Below are 23,302 nucleotides of genomic sequence, written 5' to 3' on the forward strand. Positions count from 1 at the left end.
AGTCAGAAGTGAACAAGGATGTTTTAAGATAATTTTACTAGAGTCGAGGAGGAAGTTTATGAGAGATTTTAAGGATCTGGAAAGAAACTAGATCTTGGAAAGGATCTTGGAAAGGATCTTTTAAGGATCTTGGAAAACAACTAGAGAAATACAGGAGCAAAAATGGGAGAAGAAGGAAGCACACACCTTCTGGACAGCGCTGGCGATCCTCTCTGCCTCATGGGCTTTGCTCTTGGCTTCAGTAGCGTCTGCAGCTGCATTGCCCAGTGCCAGCTGCGCCTCCCTTGTCTTTTCATTGGCTTCAATGATGGTCTGGTTGATGGCAGGAATCCTCCGTAAAGCCTCCTCTGCAGCAGTCTTGTTGTCATTCACTCGCCTATCGAAATCTAAAATAAAGCAAATTCAAGGAATGCACTTGAACTAGACTCTCAACAAGTCAAAAAGGAGCCTTTTAGGGAGCTGCAACTGGATTTTGTTTTATGAAAAATGAGAGAAAAATGATAAACAGTATGGATGGCCTTAGAAGAACGAAGTGCACAGCTTTATTTTTTATTTTTTTTTTTAATTTTTTTTATTTATTTATGATAGCCACAGAGAGAGAGGCAGAGAGAGAAGCAGGCTCCATGCACTGGGAGCCCGACGTGGGATTCGATCCCGGGTCTCCAGGATCGTGCCCTGGGCCAAAGGCAGGCGCCAAACCGCTGCGCCACCCAGGGATCCCGCTTTAGACTCTTATGAGTGAGCATGTTTCTGGAAAGTTCACTTTCATGCAAAGCACTGAGTAATCCATTATTGCCACGGCAACCAATATTAAAAGCTGCAGCTTATCTAGTGTTTACTATGTGTTAGCTACTAAGTTAAGAGCTTTTTATGTGCCCGTGATGTAGTCATGATGTAGTCACTGTATCATTTTTATACATGAGAACTGAAGATTAAAGAGGGAGATAATTTTCCCCAATGGTTCACAGAAGTAAGAGGTAGATCAGGGATTCTAACCCAATCCTACAGACAGCAGGGCTGATATATCTAACCATTAACTTGTAAAACTTCTATATTTATAGAACCTATGGGCTATTTTATCAGAGGCAAGTCCAGGAATATGTAGTGAATTGAGCACATTTCTTTTTTTTTTTATCTTGGGTGAGGAAAGAAGGCATAAAGATTGGAATGCAACTGGTAGAGAAAATGAAGAATAATCTCGATTTACCAACATAAGCCAGCTAAGTCAGCATAGCTTGATGACATAAGTTATTCTAACGTCAGAAAATTTCTTTTCCTTTTTTTTTTTTTTGGTTTTGTTTTAATCCTGAGATATGAAGGGGTAATATGATACAACCTCTGGGATTTTTCTTTGAAATACCTTACCATAAAAAAAGTAGGGTGGATGTTGGAGGATGAAGCAAGTATAGGAAAAATCTTAACTGTTGAATTGGAATGATAGATTTATGGGATTTATTATACTCTTATCTTTCATACTGTATATGTTCTAAGAATCTCATGGTTAAAAAAAAAGGAAGTTGCCTTCGTGAAGCATGTGTAGAAATTTATGCTGTTATGTGAGCCTTTCATACCTTTCAGGTTGTTGAGAATGTCATTGGCTTCCTGTAAGGTATTTCGTCCCTTTTTAGCAGCTTCTTCCGCAAGAGCCTTGGCAGCATCTGCTCGGGCCAGGAGCTGGTCAGCAGTCTGCAAACACACAACAGATCAGAGGGAAAACCCTGCAAGATGAATCTCTTCTATCTCCTTTTTTTTTTTTTTCTTTTTTTCTCTCCTAAAAGGCCAGGCACCCACTCCCAGCTGCCACCCCGACACCTGCCAACACAGAGCATAGGCCTGGGTATCTCACAGAAGGCCTTCCTTTGAACACCTCAGGGACCCTGTACTTGTAGTGTCATAGACACAGCTCACACTTGCATGATTTTAAATTCTGCCTCAAGAAATGAAGCAATTTGTAAATTAAACCAACCTGTTGTTCGGTCTTTCCCTTCTCCAGAAGCTTCTTGACTTCAAGTTCCTTCCCTCTCATGTCTTCTCTGAGGTCCTCATAATCTTTCAATTTCTGGTCAATCAGATGGTCCAGATCCTCAGCTTCCTTCTTTATTTTATTGGCCTCATTCTGTGAAAAGCAAGTAAGACTGTGACATTTTAGACAAAACAATGAAACTGATGAGAAGGTAGGCTTAGTAACTCTGTAACACTTACCACTCAGATATTTTTAAAAGAATGGCACAGGTCAAGATTTTATGGACTTGGGCACCTGGGTGGCTGAGTGGTTGAGTGTCTGCCTTTGGCTCAGATCATGATCCCGGGGTCCTAGGACTGAGTTCTGCATCAAGCTTTCTGCAGGGAGCCTGCTTCTCCCTCTGCCTATGTCTCTGCCTCTCTCTGTGTCTCTCATGAATAAATAAACCTTAAAAAAATATTTTATGGACTTTTTAAAAAAATTGAAGTATACTTTACACATAGTGAAATGCACAGCACTTACTACAATGAGTTTTGACAAATATATTTACCCATGTAACCAACACCCCAATCAAGATACAGAATATTTCCACAGCTGGAAATTCCCTGTATCTCTTTCCAATTAATTTCCACATCTACCTTTTCAACAATGCAGCTGCCACTGGTCTGGTTTTTATCATTGATTAGTTTTGCCTATTCTCAAATTTCAAATATGTGAGATCATACAATATGTACATGTCTGAAGAGACCTAACTATACCTTTATGATAAAATAAAATTAATACCTCTGATGTAAGAAGTGAAACTTAATACATTTCAAGTTTAATGTAAAAAATACAGCATTTACACAGAGCCTGGAATGAGGATTCATGATTAGAGTACAGATATAATGAAAGCCTACCAATTCCCAAATATTTTACCTGCCTGACAGCATCGTGACATAGTTCTTTCATTTAAATCATTTTTAAAAATATTTTATCTATTTGACAGAGAGAGAGAGAGAGAACGCACATGCACAAGCAGGGGTAGTGGCAGGCAGAGGGAGAAGCAGACTCCCCGTTGAGCAGGGAGCTTGATGTGGGATTGATCCTAGGACCCCAGGATTGTGACCTGAGCTGAAGGCAGACGCTTAACCTACTGAGCCACCCACGAGTCCCCTAAACCATTTTCTTTTATTTCTCTTGTTCTCAATCAGATAGTGTCTGGACCTAGCAGTCTAGGTATACTCTGCTCTAATAAATGCAAATATATAATAATTTAGATTTATATTAAAGATTTAGGAGTGATCATTCATACCATTAAAGTAGTCTTTGCTATACTTACCTGGCAGGGGAGATAACCATGATCATAAAGTAGTCTTTGCTGCTGTTTAATCTTTATAATCACAGGATTCTTGGCCTCAGTTAACATATTGGAAACGGAACTCGACATTACCACTTCCCACTGAGTCAGTTGGAGGACAAAGGAGGTAGGTACTAGTGATAGTTATAGGGCAGTCAGAACAGCTTTTACCCAGACTTCGAGCAGAGTGTGTGTGTGTGTGTGTGTGTGTGTGTGTGTGTGTTTGGGGGGCGAGGATGAGTACTATGGATGGGTGATGGCAGTGACAACCAATACTTGGTGCACACAGGCTGCCCACCCCATACCTCTAGTGCTTCTGAGTCCACAGGTGTCAGCTGGGCAACGCTGGCATAGATCTCCACCGCTTTATCTCCAGCCCTCTTGGCCTCCTCATGTACTCGGGCAGCTTGCTTCTCCAGATCCTCTGAGATGTTCTTTGCTTGTTCATACCTAAGGAATAAACAATTTAATGAAACTTTGTTGCTTTTGGCATCTTAATGTTAACCACATTCATTCTAGTTCCAATCACTGCAACAGAATTTCCAAAACTTCAGAGAAAATGCTATTATTTAATGCCAACATAGCTTAGATTTCATCTCATCACTTCTATTTATACTATATGGTTTATCGGATATTTCTTATTTTGGACACCTTTTAAAATATTTGTAGCTCAAGTACATTTTTTCTACTAACTCTGATACTTTGTCTCTTTTTTCATTTATGCAGAATTTTAAGTATCATAGCTAGTTGATTACCTTTCTCTGTAGTTACAGGAATTGGACCCAATAAAATCTCTGTGGCTCTACATCCCCTGCTCTAATTACTGCTCCATTTCAAAAGCATGATTAACAAAAGAAATCTTACTGCACCAATGCATGCCCTGAATCCATCAGCATTTAACTTTTCATTGAACTGGTGCTATTTACAAGAACAACCAAGGGCCATAAACCACTTTTAAATGATACTCACTTTCTATTAAGCTCTTCAATCTCAAGTGCTGTTTGATTTTCTCCTGCCAGTGTTTTCAGAAGCAGATTATATGCCTCAGTTGATGTATCATTAGCTGTCTTTGCCACTCTTACAATATCATCAGCTTCTTGTTTATGGCTGTATAACATAAAAGAAAAAATAAACCATGAAATGGGACTATTTAATATGGAAAGCAGCAGAACTTAGGTAATGCTTATCTTATTATGTATACATATACTCATGAGAACAGAGCTTTGTAAATATTGAAAAATCTTATGAATTTTGCAACCATTTCAGTGGAGCTAAGTTTAAATAGCATTCTATAATCTGAGAAAATAGTATTTTCCAAATGACATTTTCCACTTAAGTTTATAGGGGCAAATGTTTATATTTCTTTAAAAAATTACTTCTAAATAAAGTCATTTAAGAATAATTTATCTATAAAACCATCTATGCTGGCAAGAACTCATTTATTAGACATAAACACAAACCCAGGACCTAATGTTTAATCCTTATTCTGGTTCTGTTACTACATAATCTTGAAACAGCTTCCAACTATTCAGATTTCTCACATACAAGCTAATTACTGGCGAGGAAAAGCAACCCAACACCAAAAAGAAAGCAACAGGTCAACAGGGAATCCAGCCAAATAATGCAAATTTCAGCTAAGGAACTGCTAAGGTTTTTTTTTCAGCTCTAAAATTTCATATTACAATTTCACACTGAAGTATGAGGCCATTCCTTTTCAGTATAATAAATGTTCTTTCAAAAATCATATATGAAAGATACTAGAATTACTTTATATATTCATATGCATAATAATTTTTAAAAGATTTTTTATTTACTCATGAGAGACAGACAGAGGCAGAGACATATGCAGAGGGAGAAGCAGGCTCCCTGCAGATTTTATTTATTTATTGGAGAGAGAGAGAGAGAGAGAGAAAGAGAGGCAGAGGTAGAAGCAAACTCCATGCAGGGAGCCCGACGTGGGACTCGATTCCAGGACCCCAGGATCACAACCCGAGCTGAAAGCAGACGCTCAACCCCTGAGCCACCCAGGCACCCTATGTGTATAATAATTTATTTATTATTATATTTCTGTATGTTGTCAGCTTCTTTTAATCTTTTTAATCAGAAAATCTGTAAAACCATGAGTGTTCTATGAACTAAATGACACAGCTCATTTACATTTACAAAGAATAGAGAGTATATGTTAAAGCAAAAAGTCAAAGTAATTGCTCTGAATAATGAGGCTCAAATTCTAACATGGGGCTTACTTAAGAACCCCATGCTCATGAGGTCTACTAACTGTTCTGCAATTCTTTAAATTTTTTTATTTTTAGTTTTTATTTATGATAGTCACAGAGAGAGAGAGAGAGAGAGAGAGAGGCAGAGACACAGGCAGAGGGAGAAGCAGGCTCCATGCATTGGGAGCCTGACGTGGGTTTCGATCCTGGGTCTCCAGGATCGCGCCCTGGGCCAAAGGCAGGCGCCAAACCGCTGCGCCACCCAGGGATCCCTGCTCTGCAATTCATTCAACAAACATTTATTGAGTACTTACTATATCCCAAACATGGTTTTAGGTATTGGAACTTCAGCAGTGAATAAAACACACAAAAACACCAGCCCTCATTAAGTTTACATTCTAGCAACTACTTTAACACATTTTTTCAATTTAATGTTCTCCTACAACTTAAAGTTTTTCCTAAGAAACTACCTTATACTTAATAATTTAAAAAATCTTTTAAAAATGAGGAATGATGGGGTGCCTGGGTAGCTCAGTGGTTGAGCATCTGCTTTTGGCTCAGGGCATGATCCAAGATCCTGGGGTCCTTGGATCAAGTCCCGCATCAGGCTCCCTACAGGGAGCCTGCTTCTTCCTCTGCCTGTGTCTCTGTCTCTCTCTCTGTTGTCTCTCATGAATAAATAAGTAAAATCTTTTAAAAAAATAAAAAGGAGGAATGACACAGTCTGTATTCTTGGATTGATTTTCACTGTACAATTTGAAATTTCAAATGTACCATTTGAAATTTTTTTCTATTAAAATCTAAGAGTTAAACATGTATTAAAATTTTTAAACATTAAACAAATTACTAAATTCAACTGAGCTTCTTAGTTATCAACTTTAAGGTTTTGAAATTAAAAATCTAAAAATGTTATGGTTTTGAGATGTGCAAATATAACTTCCCTCCAAAGCATCATGTTCAAATATTCAAAGTAAATATTGTAATTTCAAAGGAGAGGCAAGAAAGGAGCACACATAGCCGATAACATTTCAGAAAAGAGAGCCACCTCTGCAGAGGCGGGTTATGTGCAAAGTGTGCATGGGTAAAGGAGGGAGCAACATGTACACACCATAAGGAAAGTTATAGCTTAACCATTAAGACACAGGGATCTGGAGGTTACCGTTCAGCAAGCTTTCGTGCTTCTTCTGCCAAAAGAGTCATGTTGTTTGGGTCCCCTGTAGACTCTGGCTGAGTGATTGACTGAAGAGGAAATAAACAAAGCACTAATCTCAAAGGACTGAATTATGTAAATTTAATAAATCAAGTGCCCAAACCAGATTTGTATTAGTGTTATTTAGCAAAAAGAATGTCTCATTAGTTCAAAGATCTTTCACTAATATTAGCATCCCTGGTTATAGATTACTATTTCTATTTTCATCAGAGGATAAAAGAAGTTTAAAGTGACTAATGCCATAGAAGAAACAAAGGTAGAGAAAGGACCCAGATGTCCACTGGTTTTTATCCACTCTGTGATAAGTATTTAATGACTATGAGCAAGGAGGCTTTCTTGCTCCACGTTTAGAGACAAAAAGACACAAAGAGTCAATTTAACTGAAGCATTCCCTGAACAGTAATGGAATGGCAAGACTTGCTACAAATTACCAGGGGACTCCTGCACCCCAGCCTCAGACCTTCCCTATCACTCACCACATTGGCAACAGCAATCTTTGCTTTCTCCAGTTCTCGGGATGCGATTTCAATCAACTGCTCTGTGCTTTCTACCCTGGCACGTGCTTGCTCGGCCAAGTTTCCAGTCTCTTCAATGGTATTACGGATATTCTGTAAACGGCTAATTTGGCTGGATAACGTGCTATTCACTCTCTGGAGGCGGTCCATCAAATTCTGGTCTACATCTGCAAAGGCATTGCATTAGAAAGTCCATAAGTTACCTGAAGTGGGGGGGGGTGGTGGTGGTGCATATATCACATGAAATCCGAGGCACATCTTTATTCCTTCCCAACACAGAACTCTCTGATAAGCTTTCCGCAAGCCCATGGGCAGAACTGTTTGGTCTTTACTGTGCCAGTCTCCCTCCACTCTTAACATTTATCATGCTATCTCCCATCTTGTGTCCGTCTGCTCCATTGGACTACAAGCTTCTCTTTTTTACTTGTCACTATATCCTCAATGTGATTGGCAAAGAGGAGACACCCAAGAAATGTCTGAGGAAGGAAAGCTGTTGATGTTCTGGCACATGCCAGATTTAATCATAAAAACACAATGTTATTAAAAGCACTATCAGCCCTGAGAGCTGGACATTTTTTTAAACTGGGAAAAAAACAGGTTCAAAACAGATGTTGAGGAATGGCAAATTATTATTATTTTTTTATATAAATTTATTTTTTATTGGTGTTCAATTTGCCAACATATAGCATAACACCCAGTGCTCATCCCATCAAGTGCCCACCTCAGTGCCTGTCACCCAGTCACCCCCACCCCCCGCCCACCTCCCCTTCCACTCCCCCTAGTTTGTTTCCTAGAGTTAGGAGTCTCTCATGTTCTGTCTCCCTTTCTGATATTTCCAACTCATTTTTTCTCCTTTCCCCTTTATTCCTTTTCACTATTTTTTATATTCCCCAAATGAATGAGACCATATAATGTTTGTCCTTCTCCGACTGACTTATTTCACTCAGCATAATACCCTCCAGTTCCATCCACGTCGAAGCAAATGGTGGGTATTTGTTGTTTCTAAAGGCTGAGTAATATTAGGAATGGCAAATTAAATTCATTTTGTATTTTAAACTAAATACAAGACTGAGTATGGAGTCTTGCTGCCCCCTCCCACCTCCTGACAGAGCCACGTAATTTCTTTCATACAGAGTTCTTCAAAATGTTTTCTTTTTTAATAACAAATTTATTTTTTATTGGTGTTCAATTTACCAACATACAGAATAACACCCAGTGCTCATCCCGTCAAGTGCCCCCCTCAGTGCCCGTCACCCATTCACCCCCACCCCCCACCCTCCTCCCCTTCCATCACCCTTAGTTCGTTTCCCAGAGTTAGGAGTCTTTATGTTCTGTCTCCCTTTCTGATATTTCCTACCCATTTCTTCTCCCTTCCCTTCTATTCCCTTTCACTATTATTTATATTCCCCAAATGAATGAGAATATATAATGTTTGTCATTCTCCGATTGACTTATTTCACTCAGCATAATACCCTCCAGTTTCATCCATGTTGAAGCAAATGGTGGGTATTTGTCATTTCTAATGGCTAATATTCCATTCAAAATGTTTTCTACTAATTATGCCCATTCAACTTAAATCTCATACCTAAGCCTTAATAAATAAAAAGATAAGTATATACCTGTGTAAATATGATTGTCATTATTAAAATTCTCACGTCATGAGAGTATATTAATATACAAGAACCACTAAGTCCTATTAAAAAATTGATCAGTTCTTATTTCAGCAAAATGCTCAGAGTTAGCATCTAAATTTTCCAAGGAATGTGGAAAGATGAGAGGTCAAAGTTAAAATCAGGGATCCCTGGGTGGCGCAGCGGTTTGGCGCCTGCCTTTGGCCCAGGGCGCGATCCTGGAGACCCGGGATCAAATCCCACGTCGGGCTCCCGGTGCATGGAGCCTGCTTCTCCCTCTGCCTATGTCTCTGCCTCTCTCTCTCTCTCTCTCTGTGACTATCATAAATAAATAAACATTTAAAAAAAAAAAAAAAAAAAAAAAAAAAAAAAACAAAGTTAAAATCAATAAAGATGAAAGTTTGAAAGATGAGTTTGGAAAACAGCATCTTGCAAGCAGGGCCACGAAATACACATGCAAAGTTGGTGCAGTGTGACACTCGCCTAACTATACACAGTGGCCCTGCTTGATTAGCCAACTCTTTGGTAATCTCGAGATTTTTAAGAAAATAACAAAAGATTTTTAAAAAGCTGAAATCATAGAACATCATTTAGACTCAGGAAGCATAAGCAGCACTGAAGTTACAAAAGCCCCTTTCCTTTAGACCTTCAGGAATGGACGAGATACCAATCTCTCTGGCCAGCTCTTCAGAGAAACAACAGTAACTGAAAAGAGAATAGATAATCTAACTAGTAGGATCACTTCAAATGCCTTCTAATTGCAAAACCTAATTGCGCCATATAATCTCCTTTTAAAGCTGCAGAATAAACACGAGTTTAAACTACAAATAAATACTCAGGGATAGTTTGAAAGGATAAATCATTGTGAAGATATTGTGATTTGTGGCTCGTTTGAACCCAAGTAAGAAAGGTCAGCCAGGAACTCCATGAATCTGGTCTTAGTGGGAGTAGACTTTAACCCTAGCCTCACTATGGGGCTCCCCAAGCTATGAGAAGCAGCAGTCTGTGATGTTCCCGCCTTTCAGGTGGCTCAAGGGAAGGTATGACATCTATGGCTTTTATCAAAGCTGGGATAGAAGAAAGTAGGTAGCTAGTATGGCCAGAGGAAGCTGGACATTGCTGGGGCCACAGCAAGATGTGGAGCAGTGCTGGCTGACCGCCCTTTCTCTTCTCATGCCCTCACAGTGCTGGTGCCAGAGCTGCGGGCTAGACCCCATCTCTCAGGTGAACTGATCTGCACGTAATGATAACCCCACATTCGATTCCTCAATGTACATGGCAGGACAGATGTGAACTTGTTGTTACAAGAGAATACATTAATGGAAAAACGTGCGTAAAAAGCTTTTGCTAACAGATGAACAAGCTAAAACAAAAACCACTTGTGTTTATACAGAACAGGAAACATTTAAATTCTTCTTAATCTATGTTTAACACTTAAAATGTAAAAACAGCACAAAAAAACCAAACACACACCTAACGTTAACATAAACTATTGACCTCTCATTTTATTCTTCGTTCCTAAAAATTTACCTTATAAAACAATTTCTGGACTCTCATAAAAATTAAACCAACCAAAACCAGATGCATCTAATTACTTCCTTCTTTACTTCAAGAATTTTGAAAAATCAAAGTTATATATGTTAGGGATACCTACAATAAGAAATAAGTAATATATCTAGTTTTTGTTGTCCCATAATCTGATAGGAAGACTTCTCTAACTCCAAATGGGTAGATTCATAAACTCCATAAAAGGGTCAATCATTGTGGCCCCAAGTGTACTAATGTTAATGCACAGTTACTATGAGTGTCTATGAACACCTGTATCTCAGAGACAGAAAGCCTCTAAACAAAAATGACCTCAGTCAGATGATAAGTACCTCAATAGAAGGAGCAGCGTCTTATTTATCTTTTCATTACTGGTATTTTTAGCACAGTGCCTGGTATACTCCAGGTATTCAGTAAGTATAGAAAAGGATTTGTTTCAATTTAGGAAAAAAACTTAATTCAGGGTAAGTAATAAAAATAAAATGTTCAAATGATTTAGCCGGTGCCTGGGTGGCTCTGTCAGTTAAGCATCCAGCTCCTGATTTTGGCTCAGGTCAACAATGTCAAGGTCGTGAGCCCACGTTGGGCTCTTCACTCAGTGAGGAGCCTGCTGGAGACTGTCTCCTCCCTTTCCTCTGTCCCTGTCCCTACTCACTTGCTCTAGCTCATTCGCTCTTTCTAAAATAAACAAATTTTTAAAAAGTGATTTAAAAAGCAAGTAAATAATTTAAAATAACTTTTTCTTACTTTCAGAGTTTTACAAACTCAGGTACCTTTAAAGTTAATAAAGTACTTTAAAATAAATTGTTTTCTAACTCTTAAGCCAACTCCTCTGCTCCTCTGCATAAGTCTCATTGGATAATATACAGAGGAGAGCGATAAATGCAAAGGACATTAAATATACACATAATATAAAATAAATGCTTTTACATGATGCTATTAGCACATTTGTTTACTTATTAGACAGAAAATTTCATAAGTAGGTACTAATTTCTAATCTCTCATAAATACTAGCTTTTTATATTTAGTAGCTAGCTGTTAGGTCAATTGAGGACTACAATGTTTCCTTATGAGGGTCCTTCCTAAGGAAATAAAGCAGTGCCTAAAATAAATTCTCACTTGCTGGATGACAGAAAAATCCAAGTTAAAATTTTCTACCTAAAATAATGCACTCGAAGTGCATATCTTTCACAATTTTTTTTTTAGATTTACTTATTTATTTATTCAGAGAGAGCAAAAGAGAGGCATAGACACAGGCAGAGAGAGAAGCAGGCTCCATGCAGGGAGCCCGACGTGGGACTCGATTCCGAGTCTCCAGGATCACACCCCAGGCTGCAGGCAGCGCTAAACCGCTGCGCCACCAGGGCTGCCCCCTTTCACAATTTTTAAAAACTGTTTTAAAACACTTTGTAGGGCAGCCCGGGTGGCTCAGCAGTTTAGCGCTGCCTTCGGCCCAGGGAGTGATCCTGGAGACCGGGGATTGAGTCCCATGTCGGGCTCCCTGCATGGAGTCTGCTTCTCCCTCTGCCTGTGTCTCTGCCTCTGTGTGTGTGTGTATGTGTGTGTGTCTCATAAATAAATAAATAAATAAATACATAAATAAATAAATACATAAATAAACAAACTTTAAAAAAAACTTTATAATGGGACAGATTTATACAACACGTGGAATTTTTTTTTAAGATTTTATTTATTTATTCATGAGAGACAGTGAGAGAGAGAGGCAGAGACACAGGCAGAGGGAGAAGCAGGCTCCACGCAGGGAGCCCGATGTGCGACTCGATCTCAGGACTCTAGGATCATAACCTGAGCTGAAGGCAGACACTCAAGCACTGAGCCACCCAGGCGTCCCAACATTTGGAATTTTAACATCTAATAGTTCTGATGTGTTGGGAGAATTATTTTTGCTTACTGTATCTTTTTTTTTTTTTTTTGCTTATTGTATCTTAAAACAAGTTCTTGTATTTTCACATATTATTTTAAAAATCCATATTCTATAAATAGTTTTTTAAAAATTGAGGAAGAATTTTATGAGGTCATACTAAATAACCATGTCTAGAGATTGGGCCATGGGGCAGTAGTTACCCTCTGTTTAACGTACATACCTTTGACATCCTGGGCCTCTCGCAGGAGGTCCATAACCTCTCTCTCTGCCTCCTTCAGTCTGTCCTCAAAGGCTTGATCTGTCACCACCTCTTCCCCAGTTCCAAGGTTCGCAATGAGATTCTCTAATTCCTGGAGTTTCACTCGATGGTCAGCAACCTGTACATAATGCAGGAAGAAAAGGGAAAGGTAGCACATCCAGATATTCCTGAAGAACTCAGCTGTACTTCCTGCGGGAACAATCAGCAAGGGGCTCTCACTCTATAAATATGTAGGTCTATATATTCCTGTATATCACTTTTAAACAGATAACGTGGGTAGTTTTTATCTCTCTGGCTTCAAGAGAAAAACTATCAAGCCCATTCCTTTGACATGAAACACTACATATTGAGGATTCTGTAGTTCTGACCTCTTCCTCATGTTTTAGATCACTTTCCTGATATCTCCACTCAGTTCTCTGCTGGGTGTCTCAACTCAACATTGGAAACTATACTCTTGAGTTTCTTCTCTTAAATCTGTTCCCCCGAGTCACCTCCATTTCAATGAACAATGTTCCTCCAGCTACCTTAACCAAAAATCCCAAGATGCACCCTTGGTGATTCACTTTCCCTAACCTTGCCCCCTCCAATGCCCTGCCTTCCAAACATGCATACTTACTCAGTGCAATCTGGGCTTGCCCTTTTGCCCCACTTTAACCATCATTCTTCACATAGCAGTCAGACTGTTCTTCTTAAAATATAAACTGGATTTCCCAGCTTAAAACTCCTCAGTGAATTCATGCTGGATTTGGAATAAAATCTAAATCCCTTACTATGGTTGATGTGGTGTGACATGAGTTGTCTCTACCAATCTCTCCAGTCGTATCACTAACCAGCCCTCCTCAGGCTCCAGACACCCTCCACCTTTCCTCTGCCTGGAACAGCCTACCCATCACTTCTCATTCACCTTGCTTCCTCTTATTCTTAAGATCTCACCCTAAATAAATTTCCTTAGAGAAGACTTATGTAAGTAGTTCCCCCAGTTATTCTGTTTGCATTCTTTCTAGTACTTATCTCACTTAGCATTGCTTTAATTTTAATTATTTGTCTCCCCACTGGAATATAAGTCTTTGAAGACAAGAGGCCATGCCTATCTTGTTCATCACTTGTTTTCTAGAGCTAAGTGCACAGGAAGTAGCCATTTGATGTCAAACGAATGAATGAACGAATGAGTGAGTGAGTGAGTGAGTGAGTGAGTGAGTGAATGCACTGCTGATGGCTTTACCTTATCCTTTACCAGCCGGTAGCATGCTGGACACTCCTGGCAGCCAGGCCAAGACCGATTGTAGAAATAGTTCTCTTCACACTGGTCACAACGATTTCCCACAAAACCCTGTTTGCACTCACAGCGACCATCATCTTTGCACTGGAGTGAAACAGATCCCTCAGGATGACAGTCACAGGCTGCAGAATAAAGTAAAAAGAGTCTGTGATAGACAAAGGAAGGAAGAATGTGTTTTCTTTTAACTCAGATTGATATCAATAAACTGACTGTACTATTATTATAAGTAGATTTAAAAAAAAATAGGCCAAATTATGAGAACTTGGTTAAGTTTGCTCAGTAGGGAAAATAAAGATTTTTAAAGCAAAAGTGAGTTTTAAAGTAAAATGTGCATCCCTTGGAGGGGACATATTTCATGTGATACTTAGTAATTATAGAAATTAGTCCATGACACTAATCAGTGTCCTTTTATGCACATTAAGAATTCTCTACCTTCACCTCTCTGTTTAATATTTCTCTCACTAAGGAACTAGAAAACCCAAATGAGAATACTTATTTTGCATTATTTTATAGTTTGTTGACTCGCTTTGTTCTCTGAACTGGGTCAATGATTTATGCTACATTCCACAGGAGAAATGAAGGAATTCAAAAAGCAAAACACCAAACTGTTCTGAGGCCTAATTCCAGGCAAGTGTTTATGCCAAGGAGAAGCAGATGTTTAGATGTAACCGTACCAAAAGGGCCCCAAGGGTGGGAAGCAACTGCAGCCAGTAAGTCAACCAACAAGTAAGTTGTGAGCAGTCTCTCTCACTGTTGCATTATCTGCTCTAAGGAGGTGATCAACAGAAATGTTTCATTAAGTACAGTGGGAAAGCCCAGTAATCAAAAGGAGATTTTCCTCAGAAAGACAAAAGACTGGAAAAGAATCAGAAACACTATATGAGAAGATGTAAATAAGGCGGCTGTAAAGGAACTATAGAAGCTCTCAATCCCCAGTTTTAGAAAAGGATAATTTCATTGAGTTGAGCATTTTTGATGACTAGGTCAGCAGCCTTGACTGTAAGCCATGGGGCCAGATTGAGCTGGTGAGAGACTGTGGTTCTAACTGGGATTAGGAAAGACTTAGAGTTCTATGCTCCCAGCTCCTTACGTTTGCAGCCTTCGGGTCCAAATCCAAAGTGGTTGACCTCACAGTGCTCACAGTGCTGACCGGTGATGCCAGGCTGGCACTCACACTGGCCAGTGCGGATGTCACACTGCCCGTTGGTGGAACCCAATGCATGGCAGTCGCACCTGAAAATGAAGATGTGACATTTCTCTAGTAAGAAAAACAGACTCTAAGCAAACCTTCACCCCCTTTCAGCACAGAACTGATGTAATTTGTATTGGAAAACAGAATCTAAAAGGCTATTAATACAAAATGTTAAGGGTTTTTAAGCACCTGAGGTTCAAGTAATTTCCATGAGTTCTACTCAGAACCTCTTTTTCTAACCTAACCCACAGTTATTCTACTCCTAAAACCACTACAAAGGGGCTCTCCAACCTGACATCAGGTGCTGACCAGAAGTGTTGAACATAGAAATTCTAGGCTACAAGCCCTAGAGGATCTGACTCTAAGCATCTCAGAAAGCACCTCATAATTTGTAGTGTTTTAAATGTCACTCAGGTGACTGACACAACCAGAGCAGCTTCGTTTTACTCTTTCTCCCATTAGCTTCATTACCACTGTCCAGTACTGCCTCTAAGGGTACCTTGCCTGAATTAGACACTCAAATAATTCCTGAACAAAATCAAGACTACTATTATAGATAACTCATAAAAATCCATCTCTCACAATAAAAAGAGTGAAGACTACTTCCAGCAAAGGCACCTGGTGCCTCACCTCTCACAGCCCTGCCCACTCTGCAGGTTGTAGAATCCAGGGTCACAGGCTCCACAGTCCCGGCCGGTCACGTGGGGCAGACATTCGCACTGCCCCGTCACGGGGTTACAGCTGCTCTGCTGCTTTACGGTTCCATAGGGATTGCAAGCGCAAGCTAAGGTGGGAAGATAGAGACAGAAAAAGATGCAAATCACCTAAGAGAAATACTAACATATAAACAATACAGATTCTTTGGATGAAGTTGACCGGTACAGTAACCACTAGTCTCCTGTGGCTACTGAGCACTTGCAATGTGGCTGGTCTAATATGCAGCAAATGTGAAAGACACACTGGATTTTGAAGACTTGATATGGAAAAAACAGAGCATAGATCTCAATCATTTTTTATTGATTAGTCATTGGAATGAATAATATGGTAGATCTATTAGGTTAAATAAACTATAAATTAAAATCAATTTCACCTTTTTCTCTTTAATGTTTCTCTTTATTTTACTATTTAAATAAAAATTTAAAATTTGTTAGTTTTTTATTTTGAACAGACCAAACAACTGTAAGTATTTAAAGAGTCCACACAATTTATTCTCGGGATAAATTAGTATGACTGTGACAGAACCTGGCTGATGGCTACATTACCTCTGCATTTGTCTGCTGGATTGGGAGCCAGGGGATTTCCAAAAAATCCGTCTTTGCATCGGTCACAGTAGAAGCCAGCAGTGTTATAGATGCATTTCAGGCATTCTCCTGTCAAGCGATTGCAATTTCCAACTGCATTGGGGTCGATGTTGTCATTGCATTGGCAGAGGCGGCAAAGCCTCACAGGGCCATTTCTACCCAGGGGGTCTCCAAAGTAGCCATCATCACAGAGCTCACACCTTTTACCTGGTCATGAAACAATCTGATGTTAGAAAAGAGAGGCTTCAGACATTCCTGGTGTCACTGGACACAAATGGTCTGGTTACAAAGAGCCTAGGTGAACCATCAGAAGTGAGGCAATATGCCACAGCAGACAGGGCACCAGCCCAGGAGAGCCGAGTGACTCTGGGCACATCTCCATTTTGTTATTAGAGAGATAGCACCTGTTTTGCCTACTTCATTCACTTCAATTGTCCTGAGGATTAACTGAAATCATGCATTAAAAGTGCTTTGTAAATGAGTCAGACTCAGGGTTTATTAACCTCTCCACGTTCATATGTTTATATTGGTTCATGATATTAAAAAAGATGAAGGGCCACTCAATGCCATAAGTTTCCTATACAACAGAGGAAGCAGGACAATCTTCTTCACAAAAATAAAAGGCATGTGCTAATCCTTGTTTGAACTATTTCAACTAGTACAGAATCAGAGTATTTTAGAAAAGAACTCGGAGATTATCATTTGCCACCAGCTTCCATTATAGGTAAGGGAACAGAGAGGTTAAGTAACTTGCCCACAATCTAACATCTAGGATCCAGAACTCTTGCCACCATACTAAGCTCACTGTTCCTCCTCTTCCCTTTTCCACTTTCCCATCACTATTAGCCCAAGTTGGGTTCTTGATATATTTGTAGCAGACAAGGACTGAATTAGCCTAAGCTTTCTAGAGAAACAAAAGTTTGCTCATGTACTCATTTAATGAATATTAGCTGAGCAGGCACTATTCTAGGTTGTCAAGATGATCTAGTGAACAAGGTGGACAAGATTTCTCCTCTCATGAAGTTTGCACTGTGGTTGGGGGAGGCCAGGCCACAGACATATAAATAAAAAAGATTATTTCAGATAGGGATAAGCATAAAGAATTTTAAAAACAGGGTAATGTGACAGAGTGGTAGTTACATCAGATGGTGGTTAGAGAAAGCTCTGTAAGGAGGAGATATTTGGAATAACATGGAAAGACATGAAAAAAAAAAAAAAAGCCCAGGATAATATCCAAGGGAAGAACGTTCCAGAAAAACACTATGAGCTTATGGAAGTAGTAAGAGTCGATCATGCAGGTCACAATAAAAAAATATGGTTTAAATTAAAGCACAATGAGGTGGTATTAGAGGGTTTTAAGTGATGTAACCTGATTTACATTTTTTTAAAAGATTTTATTTATTTACTTGAAAAAAAGAGCATGTATGAGCGGAGGGCAGAGGGGGAGAGAGAGAGGGAGAAGCAGACTTCCCACTGAGCATGCAGCCCCATGTGAGGCTCAATTCCAGGAACCCAAAATCATGACCTGAGCTAAAGTCAGATGCTTAACCCACTGAGCCACCCAGGTGCCCAATTTACATTTTAAAAGGATTATCCTGGCTGCCCAGTGAGGTAGGATTGCAGGGAGACCAATGAGGAGGCTATTCTAGGTGAGAGACTGCAGTGGTATGGACCTGGGTGGTGGCAGGGAGGCAGCGAAAAGCAGTCAGAAGTGAGAGTCAATCACACATACTGAGTGACTGATCCCAGGAAATGAAAGAACAAAGAATCAAGGACAAGCCTAAGATTTTAGCCTGAGCAAATAGATGAATGGTAGTAATTTCACTGAGATGAACAAGACTGGGGAAGGACAGGATTCAGGGTGGAGAGTAAGAGAAGAAATCAAAGATTTAGCTTGGATTTGTTTCGAGATGCCTTTAGCCATCTGACTCAAGAGCATAGCAGAAAATAATAGACACGTTCAAATTAGCAAGACCCAAAGAGAGTTTAATAAAGGTCCTCTCTATACAAGTATGGGCAGGGTGTCAGGAATTCCAAAGGACAGTATGTCACAAGTGGTAGTGACTGTAGGGCTCTATTGCCTGGGCCTCACGGGGTGGCTGCAGGGAGCAGTTAGCAAGAAGCTTACGTTAGAAAGGGCTGTTTGGAGAACCTTGATTAAGGTCACCAAGGCACAAGGACAACCCCCGCCCCCCCCCCCCCGCCCCGCCAGAGGGGGCTGTGGACTAAATACTCTGTCCCCACCCTCCTCCCTCTCTGTGACTTCCTATATGTGCTTCCTGCTGCCTGAACACAAGTGGAGGGCCCATCTGGAGTAGTGCATACAGGTCCCGGCATGGTGGAGAAAAATAAAGAATGGATATGGGGGGCATCTGCTATATGCCAAGCATATAGCAAAGCTTCTAGCCCACCAGCCAAGCAGAGATGGCAAGTCTATAGCCAGCACTCAGGAGACAGCATAGTTGGGGCCAAAGTCGCAGATTTTTCAGCAGGCATTGAAAGGTTTTTGAAGGCAGAAGATGAGATTTGTTTACCTGAGGAAGAATACATATAAAGTTGACATGGAAACCTTAGGCTGAGAATCAGAAGTGATGAAAGGAGCCTCAAGTGAAGAAGGAAGGAAGGAAACCCAAGAGAGGGCAGTGTCCCCAAAGGTGGGAGGAGAAATGTCTGGGGTGGGTGAGCAGTCATCAGCGTCCCCAGTTGCTGAGAGACAGGGTCAGAGGAGGACTGAAAACTGATCCTTGCATTTGGCAAATGGAGACTGCTGATGAGGTGAACAGGATCTGGGGCTGGGGGCAGGCCAGGAGGGGAAGAGACAGGACACGACAGGCCCTTCTCGTCTCTGATGAAAACGGATGTTCATTTGAGATCCCTCCCCAGACCAGGATTAGGACAGCATGTCAGTTCTGCTTTTTCATCAGATCACCTGGCCATTCTAGATATGATCTATATTCAAAATGCCTTAAAATCTGTTTTGAATAAAACAATTTTAAAAATCTGGTAGGAAACCTAAAACAGAGCTGCATGGTAGACCGTGGAAAGCCTTCACGCCAAAATATCTTCTGGCAACGATGGCTAACCTATCCTTTTGTGTTAGAGTCCAGGATGTCAGTTCAAGTCCTGGATGTACTACTTATGTGACTTTGGGCAAGTTACAGACTTTTCTTTTGCCTTGGCTTTCCTTATCATCCTCTCCCCACCCCAGGCGAGGTTTTGTTCCTCCTCTCCTAGCCCTCTTAGGTGCATTCCTTTACCTGAACTAGCAATACTATCTTAAAAGTACCTGTGTTTCTCCCATACTTGTAGCCCCTGAAGAGGAGGGACCATCCCTATTCATCTTTGCAGAACCAAAGTCAGGCACTCAAATAGATGTGATGAAAAAAGAATACTATTCTGATTAATTTCCCTCAAGAGATCATTTTAAAGATCAAACGTGAAAGCACACCACGTGTGAAGATCTCAGGGACTATCGAGTTATTCCTGTTCTTCAGCAGTCTTCTAAATGAGAACATCTTACCCTATGTCTGCAATCTATTCGTTATCCAAAAAATATTTGCATTCATTCAACAAACACATGTCAAGTGTTATACTGGGTGTAGGAATACAAAAGTCATTAAGACAGACAAATGCCTGCTGCCACAGAGCTTAACAGGGGTGAAGGATGGGAAATATAGACAATAAACAAATGAATAAACAGAAAACTATCAAGTGGCTAAAAAGTGCTATGAAAAAAGTAAAGCAGGATATAGGACTAACAAGTGAGGGCATTATCTTTCACAGAGTCTATGCTGTTTTTCACGTAGACCTCTAGACCCTAATTAATAGCCTCAGGAATTGCTATAGCTCATTCCCTTCAAGCCAAGTGATAACGAACAAAACAAATCCATCTCACAAGTCTTGTGTGAGAGACACCTGGTTACAGACTAATAAATTTACACCATTTTGCAAGATCTCCTATATTGCACTCTATTACATATGCCAAGTGGTCTCAACTCACCATAGGTGTCATTCAGCATAGCTATGAGAACACCTCCACAGTGCTTAACTTGTTTATGTTTGCAGTCTACCCAATGGAACAACAGAGTAAGCAAAGGGATCTCTCACCAAAACACTGTATTAAGTACATATAAGAGTAGATTCTGCAAGTGGGATGCTTGCTCTATGCTATGGCAGTAGAGTAAGGGGTCCTAAAATCCTGAGGTAGTGGTGCAGGGAGGGTTTACTGAGGAAAGCCTTCCTGGGGAAGTGATGTTTCAACCCAACTCCATGGAAAAGATCGGAGTTGGCCAAGAAAAGTGAGGTTTGAGTCTTGGGCTAAGGAATTCTAAAAAAAAAAAAAGAAAACTGTGTATAATAGGCCATAGAGTCTGGCTCATTTGATGGATTATAAGCCCAGGATGGACAGGGCAGAGAGACTGATGGCAATAGTAGGTGGAAGGGAATGAGGTCAGAGAAATCCATCTGTGAGCCCCTATCAGGCCATTGTTTTAAAAAACACACAAACAGAAAAGAGTAAAAAATCTGAAAGTCTATGCTAGTTTCTACTTATTTTCTCAACTACCTTAAGCAAATGATTGAATCGTTCTGTGTTGCAATGCCCTTGTGCTCAGTGATGGGGGTCACTGGGGTAGGAAAAGGAAGGTAGGGTGTTTCGATGTTCCCAAGGATTAAAAAGTGTCTTGATGATGTACAAGAGAGGCAAATTATTAGCTCAGTGGTTTTTTTGTGTATGTTTTGTTTTTTTACTTATTTCCAGGTTCTGGAGCAGTCTCTTCTGAACAAAAAGTCTGTAATGGAGTCAAGGGTTGTATGAGAAGCCTTGCCAATACCTCACCATTGCATGGAGGCTAAAGTCAATGGAAAAAGAGAAATGGCCGTTAATAAGCCTTGGTCTCCTTGGTCAGCACGACAGTTCCTTAGGTAGCTAGGAAAGATCTACTTTTACATTCTTATCAAAAAGAAAGAAACTCGGGCAGCCCAGGTGGCTCAGTGGTTTAGCACCGCCTTCAGCCAAGGGTGTGCTCCTGGAGACCAGGGATCGAGTCCCACATCGGTCTCCCTGCATGGAGCCTGCTTCTCCCTCTGCCTGTGTCTCTGCCTCTCTGTCTCTGTCTCTCTCTCTCTCATGAATAAATAATTTTTTTAAAAAAGAAAGAAAGAAAGAAAGAAACTCAGAGAATGGGAACAGACGTCTATCCAAAGCTATAAAAATATTTTTTCCCAACTAAATGCACTGGGCTCCGATGCACTGAAAAGACTATTTAAAGAAAGAACAGAAAGAATTTAAAGAATGTAAAAATTGCCACTTTATATCAAGAATCCCAGGACAGCCCCACAGACTAAAAATCAAATGTTGGTTCTCATCTTAGGTGGGAGAGTATACAGTAGTGGCCATGAGCTCCTCCAATGACCAGCCATACAGCTTGGATATGTAACTTTCATGTCTCTGTGCCTCAGTGTTCTTAGCTGTAACATGGGGATAATAGCAGAAGCTACCTTATGGGGTTGGGTGGATTAATGAGGTACAATGTGTAAAGTGCTCAGAAAAGTATGTGGCCATAAATATGTTAGCTATTACTTGTATCCAATATGTATTCTATGAATCTATAATAAATCTCTTTCATGCAAAACTTTCACCTGCTCAGAAAACTGTCATCACTGAGCCAAACAACCAGCTGAAGTCTGCAAACCCTCAAAATTCTGCTTGCCAAGTTATTTTTGTAGGATGGAACACTGAGAGCAGATGGGAAGAATGGACTTACCGGTGGTGCCAGTAGGACAGTTGGTGCACACCACCTCCTGCGTCTTAGGGACGACGGCACAACTGGAGCCCCCAGGACATGGACAGGGCTGACAATCGGAGGAGGAGCCCGTGGTTGAATCTCCATAGTACCCATCACTGCACTTCTCACAGTGGGGGCCAGCTGTATTGTCTCTGCAGTCACAAACACCTATTGGGAGAGTGGGTATGAGAGAAGAGGCAAGTGAGTAAGCAAATAAGACCAGGAGCACTTTCCTGCCCATCCGCTGAAGAGGATTTAGGTCTTGTAGCCACCAAAGATCATCATCTCACCTGTCTCAGGGTCACAGGTCTCACTGTGTCCATTGCAGGTACAAAGCACGCATGGACTGTATGGCCCGAGACTCGGAGTTTCTCTTCTGTAACCTGAGAGGCACATCTCACAAAACTGCCCTCCATATCCCACCGGACAGGTGCAGGACTCCACCCAGGTGGCAGGCACCCCGGGCCCAGGACGAGCGCTTGTTAGGGTGACATCATCCAAATATCCAGCACCTGTGAATGGTGTGGATTAGAGAATCACTGAACTGGCTTCTGTTTTCCAAAAGCCTACAAAACGTTAATAAAGCTAAAGAGTAATCAGACACAAAATCGCAGAGATATTCAGCTATTAGTTTAACTTATCTATTAGAGGAGATAATTAGAAAACAGTGTTCACAGCAGTCCTGGTGCTAAGTATCTGGAAGGGCAGAGAGGCAAACATGTTTTTAAACACACACACACAACCAGATCTGTTGGATTTTACAGTTGTCTCAATCACCAGTGTGAGAAAGGAGAAGCACTGTGCAATAATCTGGGGCAAGAAGAGATCAGAGCAAGAGTGTAAGGGACAAGAAGAGTTTAGGGCTGTAGCCATTAAGCAGTGTTTTTGTTCTTTTGCCACAAAAGCAGGTCTTGACTATAGAGTTCAGGGATAAGAAAGCAATGAAAGTACCTGCCAACAAGCACTACTCAACTATACTTTTTTTGCCCTGCATAAAATAGGAAAAATTGGTAACCAATTTTAATATTCAGGGCTACTTTGGCAAATAGGCAATTATTCCAAAGCCAATAAGTCATATATCACAAAGCTTTCCTGCTTTCAGAAGAAAATAAAAACAGGAAACCATATACTGGCTTAGACCAATGGATCATCCAAAGCAACAGGGCACTTGATCGCCCAGC

General features: G+C 40.5%; 1 protein-coding gene across 1 annotated transcript in view; it reads right to left on the reverse strand.

The window, feature by feature from the left end:
- LAMC1 (laminin subunit gamma 1) overlaps positions 1-23,302 on the reverse strand; it is a 121,549-nt gene that overhangs the window by 8,449 nt on the left and 89,798 nt on the right. Inside the window, exons 12-25 of the mRNA XM_072830958.1 lie at positions 22,412-22,633; positions 22,101-22,289; positions 16,297-16,542; positions 15,665-15,818; positions 14,933-15,075; positions 13,786-13,964; positions 12,525-12,681; positions 7,205-7,410; positions 6,678-6,757; positions 4,272-4,409; positions 3,608-3,752; positions 1,967-2,116; positions 1,572-1,686; positions 187-386 (exon numbers count right to left, since the gene is read on the reverse strand). Of these exons, the coding sequence (XP_072687059.1) occupies positions 187-386; positions 1,572-1,686; positions 1,967-2,116; positions 3,608-3,752; positions 4,272-4,409; positions 6,678-6,757; positions 7,205-7,410; positions 12,525-12,681; positions 13,786-13,964; positions 14,933-15,075; positions 15,665-15,818; positions 16,297-16,542; positions 22,101-22,289; positions 22,412-22,633 (2,324 nt within the window). The remainder of the gene's footprint in view (positions 1-186; positions 387-1,571; positions 1,687-1,966; positions 2,117-3,607; positions 3,753-4,271; positions 4,410-6,677; positions 6,758-7,204; positions 7,411-12,524; positions 12,682-13,785; positions 13,965-14,932; positions 15,076-15,664; positions 15,819-16,296; positions 16,543-22,100; positions 22,290-22,411; positions 22,634-23,302) is intronic.

The sequence above is a fragment of the Canis lupus genome, chromosome 6, assembly GCF_048164855.1.
Source record: "Canis lupus baileyi chromosome 6, mCanLup2.hap1, whole genome shotgun sequence".
In the NCBI taxonomy this organism is placed as follows: Eukaryota; Metazoa; Chordata; class Mammalia; order Carnivora; family Canidae; genus Canis; species Canis lupus.